The 21,728-nt window shown below is 38.0% G+C and overlaps 2 protein-coding genes across 8 annotated transcripts in view; one reads left to right on the forward strand and one right to left on the reverse strand.

Moving 5' to 3' along the window:
• Positions 1-21,728, forward strand: part of LOC116231893 (uncharacterized) — a 112,286-nt gene that overhangs the window by 64,366 nt on the left and 26,192 nt on the right. The window lies entirely within an intron of this gene.
• Positions 1-21,728, reverse strand: part of PLCB1 (phospholipase C beta 1) — a 376,089-nt gene that overhangs the window by 23,155 nt on the left and 331,206 nt on the right. The window contains exon 32 of one of the 6 annotated variants that reach the window (XM_090134860.1): positions 2,048-2,248. The exons of the other annotated variants lie outside the window; for them this stretch is intronic. Coding sequence (XP_089990986.1) covers positions 2,063-2,248 — 186 coding nt within the window. The 3' untranslated portion in view covers positions 2,048-2,062. Of the gene's footprint in view, positions 1-2,047; positions 2,249-21,728 lie in introns of those variants that run through there. 6 annotated transcript variants of the gene reach the window in all.

The following is a 21,728-nucleotide window of genomic DNA, read 5'->3' on the forward strand; positions in this document are numbered from 1 at the left end:
AAGGAGATAAGAATATCTGAATTAAAAAAATCAAGCATCACCTATGCTACTTGAGGGCTGTGCTTGAAGAAACACCTCCAGACACTGCAGCAGGAGGGCATCAGACTGCAGTCATGCCTAATGCCATGGACTCTGTGAAGTTTGCATGGAAAACCTTCAGTGACAAATGCAAGTGCTTATGAGAGTGGTGCAGACTTTCACCAGTCAGCTGATTCCCTTTGACTCAGCCCTGCCGCAGTGCCTGAGCATGATGAGATGTGGGACACGTTGCTGCCGGACACAACGCTACTGTGCCTTTGTTCAGATTCAGCATTTCTCTCTGAAACTTCTGTTTTGACAGTTTCAAAGAGAGGCAGGATTTTCAGGCTGTCCCATCAACCTAGAAGACCCCAGAATGCTGCAGGCAGCTGCATGCTACTCAGAGCTGACCCACTGGGATGGCTGTGGCTCATCACGTACCACTCTACGCACCCTGAGCTTCAGCTCTCTTGAAGAGCTCTCAGGTGTGGATTAGGGAAGTCCTGAAGGTATTCCAACATCAAACAAAAAGACCTATGGTTTTAGCTTGCAGTTGTAGTTACTAGAAGATGGCTACAAAACTATAGCCCAGAATTTAGAATAAGGGTGACGTTTTGGTTCTTGCTAAGTGTTGCCTTCAAACAAAGTTGACTATGCCATTTTCCTGTGGCTGCAGTGTGCTTTATTCTTAGTTGTGTTAAATAATGTGGCCGCTGTCTCCTTTTACTCTATAATAAGCATGATTTCAGTATTAAGTGATTTACTGCTTCATAGCTATAGCAACTGAATGAGTCTACTGCTAACTTGGTTCTGTTTGTAGAGTTAAATCATGGCTCTTATAATACCGTTAGTGCCACTAAAATCTTGACATTTTGCACCTCGGGTACTTTATACCCTATTATGTATTCAAAGTAATACCACATATACCTGTTGTATATCCAAGAGCCAGAGCTGTAATGGCATTAAATGTGATATGGTGATACTAGGTGAGAATCAGCCCTGGAACAATCGCATGCAAGTTCACTGAGGTCAACTTTATTTTGCCTTAGCTGTTGGCTGTCATGTTTGCTACAAATGAAATTGCAAATTGAAACCTTTAAATAGAAACAAACAATTGCACAAAATAAAATTCTCTGTTTCAATACTGAACATTAAAATAGCTTAATAACCAAAATAATACGTTTTCAATGTGCCACAAAACATTTCCTCTCAAAGCAATTTTTAAAAAACTGAATATAATTATGGAGCCACTTCCTTGGTAATGGGTAAAGAAGCAAAACAATACATTTGAGCACCATGTACCCTTTCTACATTCATGCAGATTTGTAAATGCCTTATAATTGAGTCACAATAGCAGGCAAAAGAAAAGAAGTTAGTTAACAGTGTGGCTGGATTTGGTTGAAATTCTTAATAAAGGAACTTCTGCCACCATTTTATACTCTGTTGTAACAACTGAAAGAAACCTTTATTTATTTTCTCCTTGAACTCTTTCTCACCTTGGTACCAGTGGACTGTAAAACTGCATTAGCACTGACACAAATGGTGTTAAAAGATACACTTTGGGTATAAGATGTTCAGGCAATGGGTGCCAGTGATTGTGGTAGCTTGCACCATTTTGACATGCAAAATGAATCTAAAGTATTAGCTGAGGAAGCAGAAAGTGATTGTTTGTAGCAGAAAAAAACATAGCAGCAAGAAGGTGAAATGTAAAGTGCAAAAAGAAAGCCACTTTTTTTTTTTCCTACAGTTCCTGATTCTGATGCACTTTACTTTTATGTTCCTTTGATCTCTACACTTCGTTGGTTTTGTGCTCCCACTGACAGACAAATCAGAGAAAGCTTTACTTAAAACTGGCAGTTTTTACAAAATTACATACATGTTTGCAGCACACAAACATTTTGTTACTCTGGATGTTGGTCTAGTTATTTCAGTGAAGCTCATAACTGTTCAAGCCTCCTTAAGATTTGACTAGAAATTCCCTTTAAACCAATCTTGGAAAACACTAATGAGAATCCTCTTGCTAAACTCCTTTGATTGTGCAGTATTACTGCTTTTTCTTACTTTTGGCACCAGTCTTATCAAGCCTCCCTGCAAAGGAAACATTTGTGTTTGTGAAAATGTGTCCACTCTGCATGCAGGAGACCACCGGTCTGTACTGGTCAGTGCTCACACACGAGGATTTGGATGTGCAAAGTAGGCACGCATTTGCAATGGTACAGATGTTACCTACCTGGAGGATGAACATCAGGCTCAAAATAAGTAAACATTAACAAAAAAAAAAAAAAAGAAGAAGAAGAAGAAGCAACATCCAAAAGAGATAACAATTCTATGAAAGCAAACTGAGGATTTTTTTCCCTTTCATTATTCAGCAAGTACTCAAAACACAGTCCACCAAATTTAACAGAGATATCTGGATAGCATGAATTCCACAGTGATGGGAAATTATAAGGTTATAAGATACAACTCTTCAGCTGTCAGTAGGGTGCAAACCATTCAAATCCAGTACTGTTTATACAGTTACTAACAATACAGTCTGTGCACTTGCACCATTAGGATTTTCCCAATCCAGATGATGATAGTGTAGCAGACGTATATATTACACACATATATTTACCACAGGATGCTCACTAGTTTTGGAGATCCAGGCATTGTCTTGCAGCATAAGAAAAAGAAAATCAGAAAGAAACATAGGGATTAAAATGAACACTGACTTTCAAACTGTTTTCTATTCTGAAGGTGATGACTGTAGCTGCCATAAGCGTGATCTTTAAAATCCCCGAGCACCTTCCTGGATCTGGAGTGAGTAACATCACCTGGAATGCACAGACGTTGTGCTAAGCAGCCTTTTGTGAAATCTCTAATATATGGATAATACAACACAGAAAAAATACATACTTTTCCAAATCATAACTAGGCAGCCAAACATCTGTAGCATTTATTAGAAGTGCAATAACAGACACACATGGGAACACCACTACTGATGGGGAAGTGTTAAAACATTATCTGCTATTCAGTGTCTACCTAAGGCTGGTTTCCAAGTATTTTTCTGGAGACACTTTCTAAAGCAGAAATTCAAGGTACCATTCAGTGCAAGTTTAAGCTTTTAAAATACTGACGTTGAATATATTCTGGTTTATCTGATAGTTCTGAATGTGTCCTCACTTGTGCAAATGGCCACAAGAAATGCTGCATTTTATACTTTCTGTTATCTAAGATTCCGTGAATAGCTGTGGTGTGTTCTCATTTATTGTGACATTATTATAAAGAATGAATTAGTCCAGAGTTCTATTCTTGCTTATGCACAGAAAGGTGGCTCAGAATCTGACTATTCACTGCCATAAATTGTACTGACATAACACCTCAGATTGAATGTTGGCAATGTGACTGTATTCTTTACAATTATCTTTTGCAAACACTAAAAACTATGATCAAGAAAAGTATATTATAACAGGAAGAATAAAAAGGGAACACTGCTTATCCACAAAGGCTGCTTCGCAGCACATCATTTAACTCTGTAAATAATTCACACTCCTCTCAGTTGTTCTGCAACTTACATGTGTTGCTGCTGGCTCAGCCTTTGGCAAGCACTTAGACTATTTTCAGAGACCACAGCAGCAAAATTCACCATGTTAAAGGAAGAAGAAAAGATTTTGAGGAGTAGTGTGAAGGCAAATGGAAAAGTTACAAGTCATGGTGCAACCCAAGGGACTTGAGATTTTTAGATACAGATCCTCTGTGCCTACCTCCTTCTTTTTCAGTGCTGTAACGCTCCTACGAAGGGCTCGGTTGGCTAAAGGATTCCACTTCACTGGTGGTAACTGGGGGAAAATCTTCCTGCTCAAACTCTGGACAGCTAAGAAGCCAGCACTGTTCACTGGCCACTAAACTGAGGAAAAAAGGAGCCATATGGATGACAGTAATATTGTCCAGTATGCAATCAATGGAGGCTCTGGCTTAAGTTATTATTAAGCCATGACTCCCTTTCAAAAGTTGTTTGCAGCTGTTTTGTGTACTGTAGAGTTCACCTTCAAAATAATAAACCAGATGTGTTTTACATAAGTGTTCTTTATATAGGTATCTACAAACAGAAGACTGAATTGCAAAACAAAACAAAAAAGGAAAGGAAAGGATAGAGGGCATGCTTTCCCATGGATGTAATCAACAGCAGGGCTGCACAAACAGACATTTAGGACAAAATCTAGCTCATGGCAACACAGAAACAGTACAAAAAACATTCAAGGTAGCAACTTGTTGTCATATTTAGTAAGTTCTGAAGCTTGACTATATTCCTATCTTCCTTGGATCGGAAAAGATCCTCTGCATCTTCGATCAGAAAGACAATGCATTGGTAAAGTTCTTTTTAATTGATCTGAGACTGTGAATTAGAATAAGAAATGCAGGAGGAAAAGAATGGCTCTGGGTTTGATCTCAGTGAAAGAGAAAATTATTTCAGATTAATTATTTTGTGTGGCTATGAAAAATCACTATTTAACAATAACATGGGTGAAACCAATCACTGCAATCTCACACTGAAGTTACACAAACACAATGCAACTGCAGCAAGAATAGTCTTCACATGCACTATTTCTCTTCCTGGGCAAAAGTGCCTTTCCATTCCTGCTTATGATCAATTACTTTAGTTATATAATTTTAAAAAAGAAAACACAACTGTTTCTACAAAACAGCTCTATAAATGCCAAAAGATTGTCAGAATATATATTTTTCAACTGAAGAAAAAAATCCTGAACCTCAATACAAGATCCATGTATATCTCTAAGATCCATTATATCTATCAACTTTACTAGATGTAGAACAACATTTATTAGATTGCAGGTTGGAAAAAGATCAAGAGATTAAAATCTGTTTCTCAGAAACATATTTCCATTAATATCATAAATGACAGTAAGATACAATAAGAAGGCTCTTTCCTCCAGAGTTCATATTCCTCTGGTCAAGCATGAACAGTTAATGTGCCATGCTAACAAGGCCAACAAGATTCTATGAATGTCTCCGTGGATGATTTTAATTGAAAATCTCAAAGACACACTCATTTAGGACACAAAGTCAATATAAATTTTGCTACTGCTATCAGTCAGAGCACACTGAATGACACTCCTCACTCTGCAAATGTAATTGGCCATTTGCTTTAGTTTGAGAGGCAGTCAGACAACACCAGCAAATCAACTGCTCTTCACAAATTACCTCAAGGGAATTGGTGTTACTATAGCTAATCCAGAAGAGCAGGTTGGCAAGGGATTGTTTTAGTGTTCATCAGCAGTTACGAAAAAATGCATTCCAATTTGATCAATTAAAGGGGATGAGAATAGCAAAAAAGACCTAGATTCCCATTAGGAATGGGCGAAACAAAGAAAAGAAAATGTTGTATTTTTACTAGGAAGAGTAGAAGTACACGGCACCCAAGCCTGGAACTCCATGAATGATGCCTGGTTAAGCAACAGCTAACCTAGTTATTTCTTTAAGAACAGACACTGCCACAGTATTCTTCCCTCTGTCCTCATAGGAAACAGGTCAAAGGGTCAAAGAGTGTAAATGCTTTTAGAGAAATAGACTCATTGGCCCAGTTGGGCAAATGTAACTCAATATTTGACTGTTCTAAACTGTAATGTACTTATGCATGGATTTTATTCATCCCTGGGGATGTAAAAGACCAAGCCCTCTGATCTTGATGGTGAAACAGACGTTCCTGTTTCATAAAGGATTCTCAAATTTGGAAGATTCTGAACCAAAGAAAATTATTCTTCTATACCAAAAGATCATTTTAAACTACACCAGTACATATCCAAAGTCATTTCAGTAGCATCTCTGAAATGGTTATGAGCAAATGCCAGTGAAATTGAGATTAGCATCAGGCAAAAGGGTGCCTCAAACTGATTCAGTGCCCCATATTAATTACATAGTTTACCATTCTTAACTGCCAAATTGCTTTCCTTTGCAACTCCCAGTAAGTCATTTCACTGCTGAGGTCTCAACTCTCCCATCTGCAACATGGTGTGAAATAAAAACCTGCAGCTCAAATTTTAATACTGTTATAATCTGAAAGCAATAGCATAGTATTGTCTTAAAGAGTTAGCATGATAGTGTAGGCAATTTTAAATCCTTCTCTGTGTTAAATATAGCAGATTGCACAGCTTTCTCTGCAGTTTCTCAAGGAGGTTTATTTCCTAAGAATGTTTAAAATCCAAGCCCTTTTTCTAATGAAGTGTCAGATAAAAGGATCTTTTTCTCAAACACCAAAGAAAACATAATCTATCCAAATTTCATTAAACATGAAATGATTGTGAAGTAAACAGACCTTATTTTTTGACAAATAGCTATTAGTTCCAGTTATTTGGTAAGATGTAATACATATGCCAATTACATTCCACATGAGTATGTGAGAGAAATCCCTTCTATCCCTATGCCCAGTATTGTATATTAAGCTCACTAATTTGTGTCTAAGAAAAATTTTCAGTTTCACTCTTTTCTGAACCCAAAGTTAGCATTAACAGACAATGTAACTACAGCTGATAAACTCAAGACGCCTTAATATCAACTTGCTCAATGGAACATTCTGCTTATTTTGAACTAATTTAGTACAGCAGTACCTGTTCAAGATCAATTCACAGCAGACTATTTCCTACTTATTGTTAATTAAAACCATGGATTTCCTGTTACAAACAGCATATAACTCTGAAGAATTAGCTACAAAACCAGTGTGTTATTGACTCAGCTGGTGGACTACTTCTAGCCTTACTGACTTATTCTGAGTTTCACAAGAACAGCTGCAGTAAGCAATGACACAGTGAGGCCAGGTGATGAGAGAAAAGTAGGAGATACTCTCTGAGATTTATCTTCTCAAAGTTACAGAACTGCATAATGGCTTAACTGTGATTTTATCTCCAGCCTGAGAAACTGAGAGAACAGTAGGCTGGAACTCTTTCTTGGCACAATAAATCTGGGGACCACCCAGCCTTGCTGTCTGAATTCCAGCCCTTTCCGGCCTTGCAGAGAATAATACTCTAGCTGTGTGCCAAGGGGATATCTGCAGGTGGCATCTGGGTTTGACCTAATCCACCCACACTTCTGTTGTCAGGATTATACAAACATTTTTTATACTGATTGTGCTGGGTAGATATAGGCCAATTATTTCACTTCTGGAACATGGTTGTAGGAGAGTACACAAGCATGGGAACAGTAAAGAAAAATAGATATAGAGGAGCAGCAGTGATTAATGAAGAGTCCATCCAAGACTTTCGGTATATTGCTTCCAAGCATTAACATTCCTGAGATTTAAACCTTAGTTCAAATGTCAGAATCACCAGGAAACCAGCATCCACCAGGCCAGAAAACAGGCTCCATCACTACACCACATTCCCAGAGACTCAGAGCTGTGCAGTCCCTGTCTCTTTTCACTAATGGCCATAAACTGAAAGAAGACACAATTACAGGAAGTGTGTGTATTGCTTTTGCTTACTAGTGAATCAATGTCTTTCTTCTCTAAAAATCTCTGCCTGATTCCCACAGCAAAAAGGTAAAATCTGCTTAGGCTCTTATTAAGAAGATCTAATCAATCCAAGCATTCTGCACTGCATTTTCACAGAAGCTTAAGATGCTATGACGAGAAGGATGTACAAACGTAAAAAAAACCTTCAGAAAGCAGCTCTGCAGATTTCTGAACAGACATATTCAGAGCTTTGGCAAATCAAGTGCTGGCAATCAAGTGCTCTCCACTTGCATTAAATCTTGCAAAGCCTTGTTGTTTCTTAGGTACTCTGTCAGAAGATAAAAGTCAACAGACAGAGCATGTATCTCATTCAAAGCCTCTTCTAAGGCTTTTTTTTAATGAAAACAAATAAGCTAGTTGTCTGAGCCGTGTGCATGTGAATAATTTAAGAGTTTAAACTGCAACTGGTAAATGTTACAAAAAATGACATTAACAGACATCAGACTGGAAGATTCCTAATTCTCAAAGGCTACAGAGGGGGTCGTCTCAGCAGCACCACTCTGATGCACTTGTAAGAAGACCTGGACCAAAAATATTGCAATAGCAGGCCACCAGGTAAAATTCTCGTACCAAAAGTAACCGGAAATCTCTTTATTCACCAGGTTGAACAGGCTGTGCTAGGCTAATTCTGCATTTTAAGACGTTGTATTAAGATTACGAGATTAAAAAGGCAAACAAAAATATCTCACAGCTTTATAGAACCAGGCCTGAACATTCACAATTTCAGAACTATCTGGAGTTTAAAAGTATCCAACCTTATTACCAGAATTTTCTTTGACACCCCAAAGATACCCGTCAGACTTCCCTTAAAGGTCTGAAGTCATGTGAAATCCTGTACATTAAGGTTGCGGTTTCTGTTTGGTGAACTAACTGTTGAAAAATCTTCCATTGTTCTTGTAAGGTGAAAGAGGGCAGATGCTTTTCCTGTAATGTGTCACTGTGTGTCTGACCAATGAGTACACTGCTGTCTCAGTGTTGCTGGATTTCAACAACAGCAGCTACTGAAGAGAGTTGTGCTGGGTGTGCATTTGTATCTGTCTCCCTCATACAATGACTCTTCTGTCATTAATGTCTTATCTATGTCACTTACATTCTCCTAAACCCAGCATTAAGGCCTCCTTTTCTTTACTCCCTGCAAAGCGTTGTTAATCTCTCCCCAGGTTTGAGACTAATATCTGATTCATTTTGCTTATCCTATGATAAAGTTTAATTCAAATAACTATTATTAGTTCATCTTTTTTTTTAAGGTTTTTTTTCAATAGCTGTACTTGGAGAAATTTATCACATTGCAAAAAATATAAAAGGTGCATAATTAATATAACAGTCATGCTGCATGTATATTCAACAGGTTTAATAAGAAACACGTACTTCAAGTTCCCTTCATTATACAAGTGCTTTAACCTTTTACAAATATTTGTATCATTCATCTGGTTGAAAATTGTGAGGCAAATGGGGCAGGACTGTCTTTTTGTGACAGGTCCCTGCAGAACCAAGTATTTCATGGTCTCCTAAGGTTTCTGCACTGAGCTCTGCAAATTCACTATCATCTCTTGTAGAGATGGAGCCTTACTACTTCAGCAAAGTGCAAGGAGGCTAAAGCATGTTTGCCGTATTTCACATTTACTCAAGCTCTAGCAGAAGGAGGACTTCAGTTCAAATTCACAGATAAATTAAATTGGTGCAGCTGAAGCAGACAGTATCCCTAGCAATATTCCTTCTCTCTCCTGAAGATTGTGCCATTCTTGCAGGCATGGCTGAGCAAATTCTGTATCTGCTCGCTAGCTGCTGTGGCTTAAATTAATTAAGCGCATTAATATCATCTGCTGCCTACTGGAGCTTACATTAGCAGGCAGGACCATAAACACAGAAGCAAGCTGGGGGTCGCACATCTCCTTCTGCCGACTGTAGGGAAGGGCAGGGCCCAAGGCTGAGGTTAGTGCTGGATGCAGCTGCCTCTACACATGGTTCTCAAGGTGATTAAAACACCAAGTGAGACCTTATGCACTGCATGTGAACTCTAATCAAACAGTTTTTGATTCTCCTCGACCCCATTTATGCAGGCATTTCAACACTCCCAATAAAACCAGCAGCTGAAACTCTTACAGAAGGGAATAGTGAAATGACAGTTGGTTGCTACCTCCCTCCAGGGCACATCTGAGCTCTGCCAGGAGAGGGGCTGTAGTGCTGCAGCTGCTTAAATTGACAACTTTACCAGAGCTCTGAGGAGTTGCCTCAGCTGGGGTCAGTTTTGGGGATGCTGAACAGCACTGATAACTGCTGAAATTCAGAAGTAATGGGAAGTGATACAAATGCAAGAGTATATTTACAATAGCACTTATTTTATCTGCATTTCTTATTATAAGAATGCAATTAAATTAGTAACGATAAAATGAGCATAAATATCAATGCATATGCTGATATATAGAGGATGAAATGTATTTTTGTTATTTAGAAGATCACCCAGTTCCTGCTCTTTGAAAGCTGGAAACAGTGCTTCAATTTATCTCTATCTTGTTTTCCATCATAACTTATTTATTTCAAGTATGTCAAGGGAGAAACTTAATTTGTAAGGACATTTTCCAATTAATGTTATTAATTAAAAGTTAGAGTCAGTTGGTTTGTAAACGACCTTATTTAAAACCACAAAGTTTTAGGATTCTGGGAAATTGTTGAGAATGCGGCTATGCAAGTATGAACGGAAATGATCCAAATTTTCAATCTCCAAGTGTTACAGCATGTTTTCTGGCATTCTCAATGCCTGCTCATTTTTTTATGATCTGCAACCAATTTCATTTCCTCCAGATTTCTTTTATATTATTAAGGAGTTATTGTTCCCGTTCGTTTCTGTTAAGCAGTGTTATACACAAGTGCTTAGAAGTAATGGCTTTAATGAGTTTTCTGTTTATCTTTAAGTTCTGCTCTGAATACGACAAGAGTCTCTCTGGAGTTCCAACTTTATGAATTTGTGCTAGAATCCAGTAATATCCTAGGAAATGTCTGTCGTTTAGACTTATCTTTAGAAATCAGTGTACAAATTTACAATGTCACAGCTCTAAGCCTGCTGGTATTCACAAAGTGTTTGGACAATGCTCTGAGGCATTGAAATCTGGCTGGTCCTCTGTGGACTCAGGAATTGGACTCCATTTTCTTTGTGAGTCCCTTCCAACTCTGGATGTTCTATGATTCAAAGATTTCATTTCAGTATTCTTCTTTCAAGTTATTTCTTTGGAATTAAAGTATGAGAACCCAAAGACACATTGCTGTGTCTGACCTGGTGATCAATCAGAAACACTCATCCAACTGAAAGGATCATAACTGCTGGAAAAAGATTTAAATCTAATAACGAGCAAAAAGATGATTACAAATCACTTTAGAACAGTAAAATTACTTATTTCTCCAGTGCATTCATACCAAGTGAATAACCACACTTTGTGGATGCAGAGATATTTCATATCTAAAAATAACTTATGCTGTACACTGATTGCAAATCAAGATATACCCAAGGCAGCCTGTGTTTGTAGGTCAATTTATAATCCTTACACTTAAAGGAAAAGCTTAGAGCAAAATCAGATGTTATGCTTTTCATGTATCCATAGTTGTCATATGCTATGGGTTACTGTGAACCTTCTCAGAGACACAGCAGTTTACTTCTTAACAGTTTTAGTACTAAACTTGATTCTGTATGTTGAAAAAGTGATCTTCAGCAGACAAGACTACTCTTAGACTACATGAACATCAACCATAGAGTGGTTTGGGTTTTAAGAGCATCTAGTTCCGATCCCCTGCTATAAGCAGGGACACTTCCCTCTAGACCAGGCTGCTCACAGCCCCATCCAGCCTGGCCTTGAACGCCAGGAAGGGGCATCTGCAGCCAGTTCTCACCACCCTCACAGTAAAGAATTTCTTCCTGATATCTAGTCTAAATCTACCCTCTTCCAGTTTCAAACCATTTCCTCTCGTCCCGTCGCTATATGCCCTTATAAAAAGTCCGTCCTCAGCACTCCTGTAGGACCCCTTCAGGTACTGTAAGGCTGCTATAAGGTCCCCCCAGAGCCTTCCCTTCTGCAGGCTAAAGAGCCCCACCTCTCTCAGCCTGTCCCCATAGGGGAGGTGGTCCAGCACCTATTTCAGTAATATTTCAACATCTGCTGCTTTTTCTTTTCGAATGCCAGCCTGCTTATTGCTGAACAAATGCTAATCCTCAGAGCATTCAGGTGAGTTGTCCAAAATTAACATTTCCTGTAGCCCTACCTGGATGTTGGCCTGACAGTCTTTATGGTCGGAAGGTATAAACACACAGTTAAATCCTGCTCACATCCTAACTGTCTTACAACAGTTCTACACAACAGTTAAGCGGCAGGTTTTTTTTTTTGTTTTTTTTTTTGGTTTTTTTTTTTTTGCTCCATTATGAGAGATAGAGAAATAAATATGGCTTGGTACATTTATTGTGCAAAAAGAGCAATTTCTACGTTCCAGAAAATGCTTCCAGAAATAATAATAATAATAATAATAATAATAATAATAATAATAATAATAATAATAATAATAATAATAATAATAATAATAAAGCTCTGAACTCCAATAGAGCCTAGTGTAACCAGAGAATCACTCCAAGTTTTGAACACAACTGGCTGACAATATTTTAAATTAGCATTTTTGTGTGCAGACAACAGCACTGTATTTTCATTTTGTAGTGGTGCTTTTAACCACAAGCCACATGAGTCATAACGCAGGGAAGGCAGGCTGAGGAAACCTAATGGCTTCCACACTTCAGAGTGTTTCTTCTGTTTGAGAAGGAAAATGTTTCCTTTGTTCAGGACAATGTAAGTGTTAACCTCTTTGCTGTAGGTTTCACATATGCTAAATCCATTTTGTCAATAGCATGGAACCAAGAAATACCTAAATCTGCCTTTCCTATTTTTTTACTTTCTGAACAAGGGAAACTCTGACTTCATTGTAAATGCAATCATCTAGAAAAACTTGAGTAGACCACAAAAGTACTTTGTGGGATTAGTGGTTTCAAAATAGGACTGGGAACCATCAGAACCAGATTCTAATTTTGCCATGCAGACATGTCACTATGAAAGATGTTTAAGCCAAAGATTTCAAACACTGACACCTAAAGTAAGGCAGTAAAATACAGAGTTAACTCTGCATCCAGCAAACCTTTAATGCATGGAAAATGCTGTGCTGTTTTGAATTGGAAACAACATAGGGAAGTTTTATTGTACATGTTTTCCTCTTGGAATTTTTTATTCCTTTTAGATTTCAGACCCATATATAGATTTGTCTTGATAGTATCATTTCAACTGAGCTACAACTATTGTCTATTTGTGGGTTAAGCTTCAGAGACTTTTAAAATGGAGCACTTCAAAAACAAGTTTCCTCAGAAACACATCTCTGGATCGCATCTGCATTCTCTCTAACAGCAACTGACCATAAGGAATCATCTTCATTTGCATTTGGTGTCTTCTGCCTCATTTATATCAACCACAATTTCAGTGGATTCTCAATCACCCGCTGAAATCTAGGTTTATATGTAGTGATAAAGGTACTCCCTGATTTGAAACTAAATGTAGCTACCACTGACAAACAGCAGGCTGCCTAACCAGTAGCAGTGCTTGTCGAGATTTCTAGAATCAGGAAACTCTGCTTTTGGCTTTTCCTTAATGTATACTTGCGATTGCAGGTACCCCTCCTATAGTCTCTGCTCAATGGACCAATCCTGTTACCAAGGTCACCTTTGCAGGGTTATATTTGCATCCAGCTGACGTTGATTCATGTTGCCAGATGGCTAAGGACAAAGCACAATCGCTCAACACAATGTGTGACCTACTTACACTCCTAACAATCTGCTGTTTAATACTTCATAAAAGCGTGGAGACTTTGATTAAAATTTTAATTTTGTTTCATAGTTAGCCCACATGTGGCATGTACACTTTGCATACCAGATACATCTGTTCCAACAGAGAAGTAGTATGATGCCTCTGACTTCTTTCTAAAACAGCGCATGTGAATAAATAAGTGTAATTTCCTTATTTCCTAAAGGCACTCTCAAAAGTAATTACAAGTTGTTGTTTTACATCTCGACACCGGCTCATCTAGTGAACAGCCAAACACTCCCATGCTGTCTGCACTTAAACAAATAATGACAATGGGAAAGTATCAGCTACAGAGAAGAATGAAAACATGGCACAAATTTCATGTAGGGTTTCTAAACAGATATATGGAAAGTCATGGGGACATTCTCCATTTATGCTCATAGTCTCATATACATTCATGGGATAAGTGGGACAAACTATTTTTTGTTTCATCTACAACGAGAAGATATGTAAGAACAGTAGATATGATGACCAGATTCCCCACAATGCTCATGGTTAACTACCAGAATAAGTCAGACCTGATGTCACCTAAGACCTGCAGCTGCCTCTGCCCTCAGCTACAATCAGATGCTGTACAAAGGAGCCACAGAGAAAATAATTCCCACTTTCAAATAGCCCTGCCTAGTTCTGATCTCTAATATTTAAAGATTGGCCCCTGTCTTGCTGAAGTTTTTCTAAGTTTCAAGTTCCTCGGCAAAGCACTCATCAACATGAATTTCAATCCTGAACATTTTTCATTTCCAAAGTGATCTCCACACCAGCTCTGAATCTACTTTGCTTTGATATATTTTCAAGCACTTGGCACCTCTAAATGAAATCAAACTGCTAAAAGTCCTGAGCATTCAGCAGTTCCTGTTGTGAAAGTTCACAGCCAGAACCCCAGGGCAGTTTAGCATGGTGTATGAAGCTAGGATTATGAAATAGTGTTAGTGTGGTCTTTGTAACTGTAGTTTCCACGGAAATAAGTAGGAAGCATTACTTTTGGAGTGACCTAGGTACTATACACTAAGGAGGAAATCAAAGAAGCTATTCGGAAAATGTCCCATCACATATCAGTATCATCACACCTGGAGAAAATGAGAAGGGAAAGTCAAATAGAGGGAGGGGCAATGTTATCATCCTAATACAGTCAGTGCTAATGGGGTGATTATTAAGACAGCATAAATAAAAATAAATGGTTGGACATTGACTACAATAAAATTTGGTCAGTGAACTGAATATTACTGAATAAAGAAGTGAAGTTAGTCCCAGAAACATTATTATGTTATTTGGAGTTCTCAAGCTCTCCTGATGAATACAATCTAAAAGCAGTTATTAACTCAGGCTGAAGCGTACCAAGCAGAGGAAGGGCCATCCCCCGAGAAGCTTTGCTCCAACTTACAGCTCTTGTGAGCCTGATTTTGTCTAGCACCATAAGTATTTCCCCTCTCTCCAGAGCTCTGGAAGGCTCTGTCGTTCACAGGTGAATCACGGGAGGGACCATACGCAAACATTTTGACCCTGCTGTGCCCATGGCATTTGCCACATAGCCAGACATGGTTTCACTAAGAAGTTCTCTGCCCCTCTGAGACTCAAAAAGTGCCCTGAAAGGACATTACAGTTGTTGATGAGAGAGAATAGGAATATATTTAAAGAAAAGAAACAGATGGGTTTCTATCTACTGTCTTCTCAAAAAAACCCAAACAGCTTTAGAAAAAAGATTTACCTAGGGAAGTGGTATTTCATCGAGTTCTGATACTCTGCCATAATTAAAGCTTTGAGAGAGAAAATGTATGCATACACAATTCAAAGTAGGTATTAAAAAAAAATTAGAATTTATGTAACAATTGAGGAACCCACAACAGTTCTGGAAAAATGCCAGGCATCCTCAGTATCCTTTAAAATTAAAACTCAGGAAAATCCCTTTTTCTTTTTAAATCAAAGGAAGCCCAACCCCAAATTTCAAAGCCAAATTTTCAAATTTTGTGTAAATTGGAACTTCCACTATCCATAGAAGAATAACATTTTTAAAATGCTTATGATTACAATTATCATGCAAAAAAAAAAAAGGTTTTTTTGTCCTGGGCACATAAGCTTCAGACTTCTGTAGAAGCTGGCCCTTGTGGCACAAGTCCTGTCACTATGTCCATCTGTCCATCCAGAGTCCGTTTTGTGTCAATCTTTTCATACAGTGTGCCTTCAATTATAGGCAGTAAATGCACAGCAGAAAGCCTGTTTTAGCTGTGGCCAGTGACCCACTTAGAAATTTAAGGCTGCATAGACCCCATAACCCACAGCAAAGCTCTCACAGCTTTGCAGGGTCAGAGATCTGCCCAAGAACCAGAAGACGACCTGTCTGTCATGCAATAAGAATACTCTTTATGAGCACACATTATTATTTTCCTAGTTGCTAGACATTGAACATGGTAACACAGCAAGGATAACACTTGACTACAAATGATTAAAAATTCCAATGTCTTGTGTCTATTAGGGCTGTACAGTGTAATAACAAACATGACCTGGTCCTGAAAGCACAGATTAAGTGAATCCAAATAGCTCTCTTTTGGGTCTGTTTAGTAGAGAGCATCATTCTTTGCTGGGTCTGATTATTTTTCAATTTAAAAGCCTGCAAAAGTATCTTTTTATTGCTGCTCTGTGGGAAAGAGACAAAGGTGTCTGTGACTCTATGCTATGCTTGGAAATGGTTTGTGCTTAGAAAAGCCTGCACTTTTAAGCGAGGTGCTTAAAAACAAACATAACTGAACAAAGTAAACAGATGCTTCATTAGAAGTTACATCCCCAGACTTGCTTTTACTATCAAGTCCGCTGATTTGTTTTCCTTTGGCTCAATTTACAAATTAATTATATTTCATAAAAAACTCAAATTGTCATGGCTATGTTAAGAATACTTTGAAGAAAATGGTTTTCTTTTGATAAACTTGTCCCTAGGAAAAGAGATAAATTTAGTAAGAATCATACTTGTTTGCTTGTTAGAGCCTTTAAACAGCAATCTGCAACTGCTCTGTGTGTGCTGTAGCTTAATGTTTAAATACGGTCTATATTAATAGATTCACATTAAAAAGTAACATCTGCAACTACCAAGTGCAGTAGAACCTTTTGAGGGGATCTGCTCTCCACTGACAGAGAATCATAGAATCACTGAGGTTGGAAAAGACCTGTTAAGATCATTGTGTCCTACCACCAACCCACCCCAACCATGTCCACCCACATCCCTCAGTGCCACATCTCTACGTTCCTTGAACGCCTCCAGGGACGGTGACACCTGTGCCAGCAGCACCAGCAAGCATGACATGGTTTTAAGGGATTCAAGAGCTCATGTGTATTTGTTGTCGGTGTTCATCACCATGAAAAAAGAAAGCCTGCAGTGTATGAAGGAAGTATGAGAAAAGCTTAACTATTCCCTCACTACAATTATCATTAGTGTACAAAACATCTGTTGGTGTGGTCTCTCGCTTTGGAGATCACAGAGGAAAAAGGAAACTGTCACAGTTCCCCAGCAGATACACACTCCTTAAATTCTTTTCTAATTTTGTAATAATGAGATATTAACATTTTAATCATGGAGAAAACAAAGGGAGTGGATTGGATAAAATTAAATGTAACGGAGTGAGATCAATACTTGAAATTTTGAATTTTGCCCTCACAATTTGTAACGGTGAATAATAGCAAAACTAATGTAGCAGACTTGAATGCTTTCTGATGATCTTTAACAAGATCATGCTTGTTGTAGGACCTGGCGCAGGCAAAACCTTGTACTCATAAAACCCCACCTGCATTTAGGCTTAGTTGTGACTGTCCTTCATTGTTCTGTTATGCTACATTTGAGTTCAGAATAAAGATAGCAATAATAAGTTGAGATTACTTGATGGGCAATAGACATTATATTTTAATCACATTCTCAGAGGTGCACAGTATGTTAGGAAATATCATTAGCTTTATCAGTCAGCTGTGGTTTGAGACCATTGCTAAGTGATCACAAAAGGGAAAATGTCTTAAATAGTACGGAACTGAGGTAGACTAGGAATAGTAATACACTTGACAGTTCTATTTGCGTTGGTGCCTGGTTTAAGTGCTGTTTTTTCTGTTTTGTTTTGTTTTGAACAGAGCACAAATCAGAAATTAGAAGTATGCATATGTGAAATGCTGTTGAAAGTGCACAATCAATCAGTTGAGGCTGAACTCCTTTTTTATACGTGGCGACTACAATAATGACCTTAAAAGTGATCACTTAATATAATATTGGCCAAAGACCAAGGGAAACTCTTGCCATTATGGTGCACTGGAGAATTCTTTATTTTAAAGTACCACATGGAATATCTAAATTAAGTCATAAGAGCACAACAATCTATGATATCCAAAACCTTAGCTTGGGCATATACTACATGGCATTGCTCTGTTAATCATACTGCAGCTAAACAGAGCTGTTCACCAATTTTTAACTCAAATGATCAATTGCTACAAAGCTGTCTAGCCTGATGCCAGCTCTTTTCATAGCTGCACTCTTGACCACAAGTCTAGATGAGCTTTTAGGGTTATAATGAGGAGAAAGCCAGAAGAAAATAGATGCCTGAAATCCTATAGCCAAGAAGCAATAACTTCAAACAGCTCCCAATTTGGAACTGGCTGAGAGCAGAATAAGAACACAATCAAAACCAGACTCTGGAAGAATGTACTTGGAGCAAAGCATAGGTCAGTGAGTCTACAAAAAAAAACCAAAACTAAAGGGTAGTAATGGATGAAGGCAAATGGGGAAAATCAGCACAGACTAGAAGGCACAGTTTTTGCCTCCTCTGAAACAGCTGCAGAATGAATTCCAGAGTTAAAAGTCACAGTCCACCATGTATTTTCAGCTATATAAGATTTTTAAGTCAAAAGCACTGCTTCAAGATTCCTTTCATTTTATTTCTCCACTGTCTGTGAAGCTGTTCCCGGGGACTTAAAAGCACTGCAAGTGTTTCCCTGAAAGCACAAATGCAGGCAGGTTCAACCTTGATCACCCATGCTTCCCTCCCCTCTCATACCTCATCATATACCATCAGCTGTGTTCCACAGCAGTGCATCACTGCTGTGAAACTCTGCTTGGGGAAGCAGTAACACTTGCCTTTGTAAGTGACGGGGAATGACCTTAATTTATGCCCTGGCAGAGCCAGCAAGCAGGGTCCTAGCACCTCTGTCCAGCTGCCACCTGGCTCTGTGCCGAGCACCTCGCTGCGAGCTCTTCGGGAACTGAAACTCTCATAGGCCACTGAAATTGAGATTCAATTTCCGCAGAGTGTGCCATTTTGTACTTTAAAACCTCAGCCTTTCTCTTTCCTTTGTCAGAAAAGCAGTGCTACCTAATGGACAAACAGCAACTGCAACTGAAATTTTACTGAGTTTCTTCTTGTCTGAGTACAAGCTGCTACAGACACTTTTGGAGGCTAAGCAAATACAGGGCAGCAGGAACACAGCTTTTATTTATTGCACTGAACAGCAAAACAGGAAAGCAAAATTGAGATGCATACTTTTAGTTTTGCATTGTGCACACAAGCAAAAAGGCACATGAAATCTGACATACCTCCTTCACCATAAAACATACTTTTTCTTATTTAGCCATTTTTCAGATTTCTTAGGTTCAAGCTCAGTAATCATTGCAAGGTAATGAGATATCTCAAATTGTCAAAACACTTAGCTGCACCACGCTGAAGATATGCAATAGAAATGGCTAACAGAAAAGTTCAGGTGTGAATAGATAAAATGTACATCTGTAATGGCTCTGGCTGGCTGTCAGGGTAAACATCAATGTATGAAAGGGTGTTTTTGAAGTGGAATAATTCTTCCCATAGTAGTCTTAGAAAAGAAAATAATCTGAGCTGTTGATAAGCTATATAAAATTCACTTTGTGTCTTATGATGAGTGGTTACTAGGATGTCAATATTCACTCCCTAACAAGGTTGGCTTTAATTTAAGCTCATGATTAAAGTCTGAATTTATGTTTCTTAATTCTCCTTTCAGAACCACAGTCATAAATTAATGAGATGCAAGTGCAAAACATTTAATGTTATCCTTTATCATTTATTTCCTTGTGGTTTTTTTCCATTATTGAAATTGTTGCATATAAAAATTAAATGAGGAATTCAAATAGAGTGGTAAATTGTTATTCCTTTTGATTTGAAGGCATGCAATGTGAATTGTAAATCTTTCAACTCCAACTTCACATTCACCAGTATGCTTGGGGTAATTGAAGCTCCTCTGGAACAGCATAAAACACTCAGAGCATATTGGCACTGCTTTGTATTGCCAGGCAACAAAACAGCTGATTATGTCTCCCAAATTACATCTTCTTCCTGCATCTCTAAGCATTCCCTTCCACAATATCACTCACAAACTGTCTGTATTCTTGTCCTCTGATAACACTCATTTGTGTTCTTTCTATTCTTGATTCAATTCTTCTAAAAGCTGAAGAGTATTTTTTTTTTTAAAGCTAATATATTTTTTTAAATATTTGCCTTCTCTCGTCTCTTATATAGGACTAAAACCTTAGGCTGCTTGAGTAAAGATGCTGTTTCATTTGTTTGCTATCCATCCATTTGGAAAGAAAGGAAATTTCCTGAGGGCGCACACTGTGCCTCATTCACAGTCTGCGGGTGGGTGGGCGTAGGCAGCCATTTAGAAAGAGGACACTGGGACCAGAGAATTTCTGTACAAGGCTTAGTGGGGTTTAAAGAAAAGTTCAAAATTACAGCAATACTATTAGTAGTGGTAAAAGCATCTTTGTTAACAGATACTCTAAACCCCAAATTGTTCTAAGAAAAGTTGTGGTTTGCAGACCAAAATCAGGTGCAGTAATATTGAGGACATCCCGTCTGTTTTCTTATCATACATCAAGGAAGTTTCACGTCTGTCAGAAAAGTTAATCTCAATTTACCCTTCACTTAATAATGCAATGCCTGTCTCCTTAATTACAGAGATTTGAGCTGGATCTGCTGACATTATTTAAAATCCACACATTCACTACCATTTTCAATCAAAACATATGTGATAGGTCATACTGGAATCTCTAGGAGTTCTGTGTTAATCTGCATGCATACAAAATGGATTAGGTGAGTTGCTTCCTAGCACAACTTGCTTCTCAAAGGACTTGAACATGTAGATGGTTTTCCTGTACATATCTATCTAGGTTTAGAAGAGAGGAGTGTCTGCCACCTCCAGTTTTGCATCTCTTTAAATTACATCATGTCCCCTTTGATTCACACATAAATTTAAAGGACTTATAATCTTAGCTCATTTAAAACAATGCAGAAATATGGAAAGATGAAAGTTTAAAACAAGCGGATAAAAAAATAAAGCATAGCATTTCGTCCATTCTCAAATTGTTTCAACTTATTTGCCCAAATCCATGAAAATAGCAAGAGGTGAAGGAAAGAAAATATTCCCTGGGTAACAGCACCTTTTTGTACTGCTAGTTAGCAGCAGCATTACACTTTAACAAATGACCTACAGAATGCACTCCACATCTGTGTATCTATAGCGACTAAGATCCACAAAACCAGAGGGAAGTGAAATACTTCCTTTATGCTGAAATTTAATCCAGCCCTAATGACATAATGGCAATTATTTTCAAGAAAGGATGCTAAAAGAATCACTGGTACAGAATACCAAGCAAAGCAACAATAGTTTTCCTCAAAAACACTGACAATGTCTATCAATGACACGGTAATTAGGATTGCCAAAAAAAGTAAAAATAGGATGCAATGATTTCAGCCACTAAATAAAATTAATCCATCTCCTGGAAATGCAGAATGGAATGATTACAGCCCACGGTTGTCTGCTGATTATAGCACCAGATCAACTTCTAGCAATAAAAAGAGTGAACATTCAAAATCTGGTAAGATATATGTGGTAACACTGCAAGTAGGCATCTGGATGTCATTACAGGTAACATTTTCAAAAGGGCATAACTTACTGAAGTACTTAAAAAATGTCATTCGTGCTTATAATTTACCTTTATCTATTTTTTAACTCCAAAGGCTTGAATGCAGTGATCAATTCATTGGGAAAATGAAGAGCTATTTTAATCTGCTGATCCTATACTCACCTACATGGTGAGTATATGCTATACTCTTGAATATACATGTTAAGAAATCAAGTTATCATTCTAAATAAGCCCAAATATCCTAAAAAAAAAAACAAAAAAACAAACCGAAACAACAAACCAACAACCTTGATTTGATGTGTTGGATGCTTTTAAAGTACTGTAGCCTAAAACAATAAACATAAGTTCAATAATATCTCACATACTATAAATTAAGATAAGATAGCAGCTTGAAAGTTATTGCTTTGAA

The sequence above is a fragment of the Phasianus colchicus genome, chromosome 2 (genome assembly GCF_987193195.1).
Source record: "Phasianus colchicus chromosome 2, bPhaCol1.hap1.1, whole genome shotgun sequence".
NCBI lineage: Eukaryota > Metazoa > Chordata > Aves > Galliformes > Phasianidae > Phasianus > Phasianus colchicus.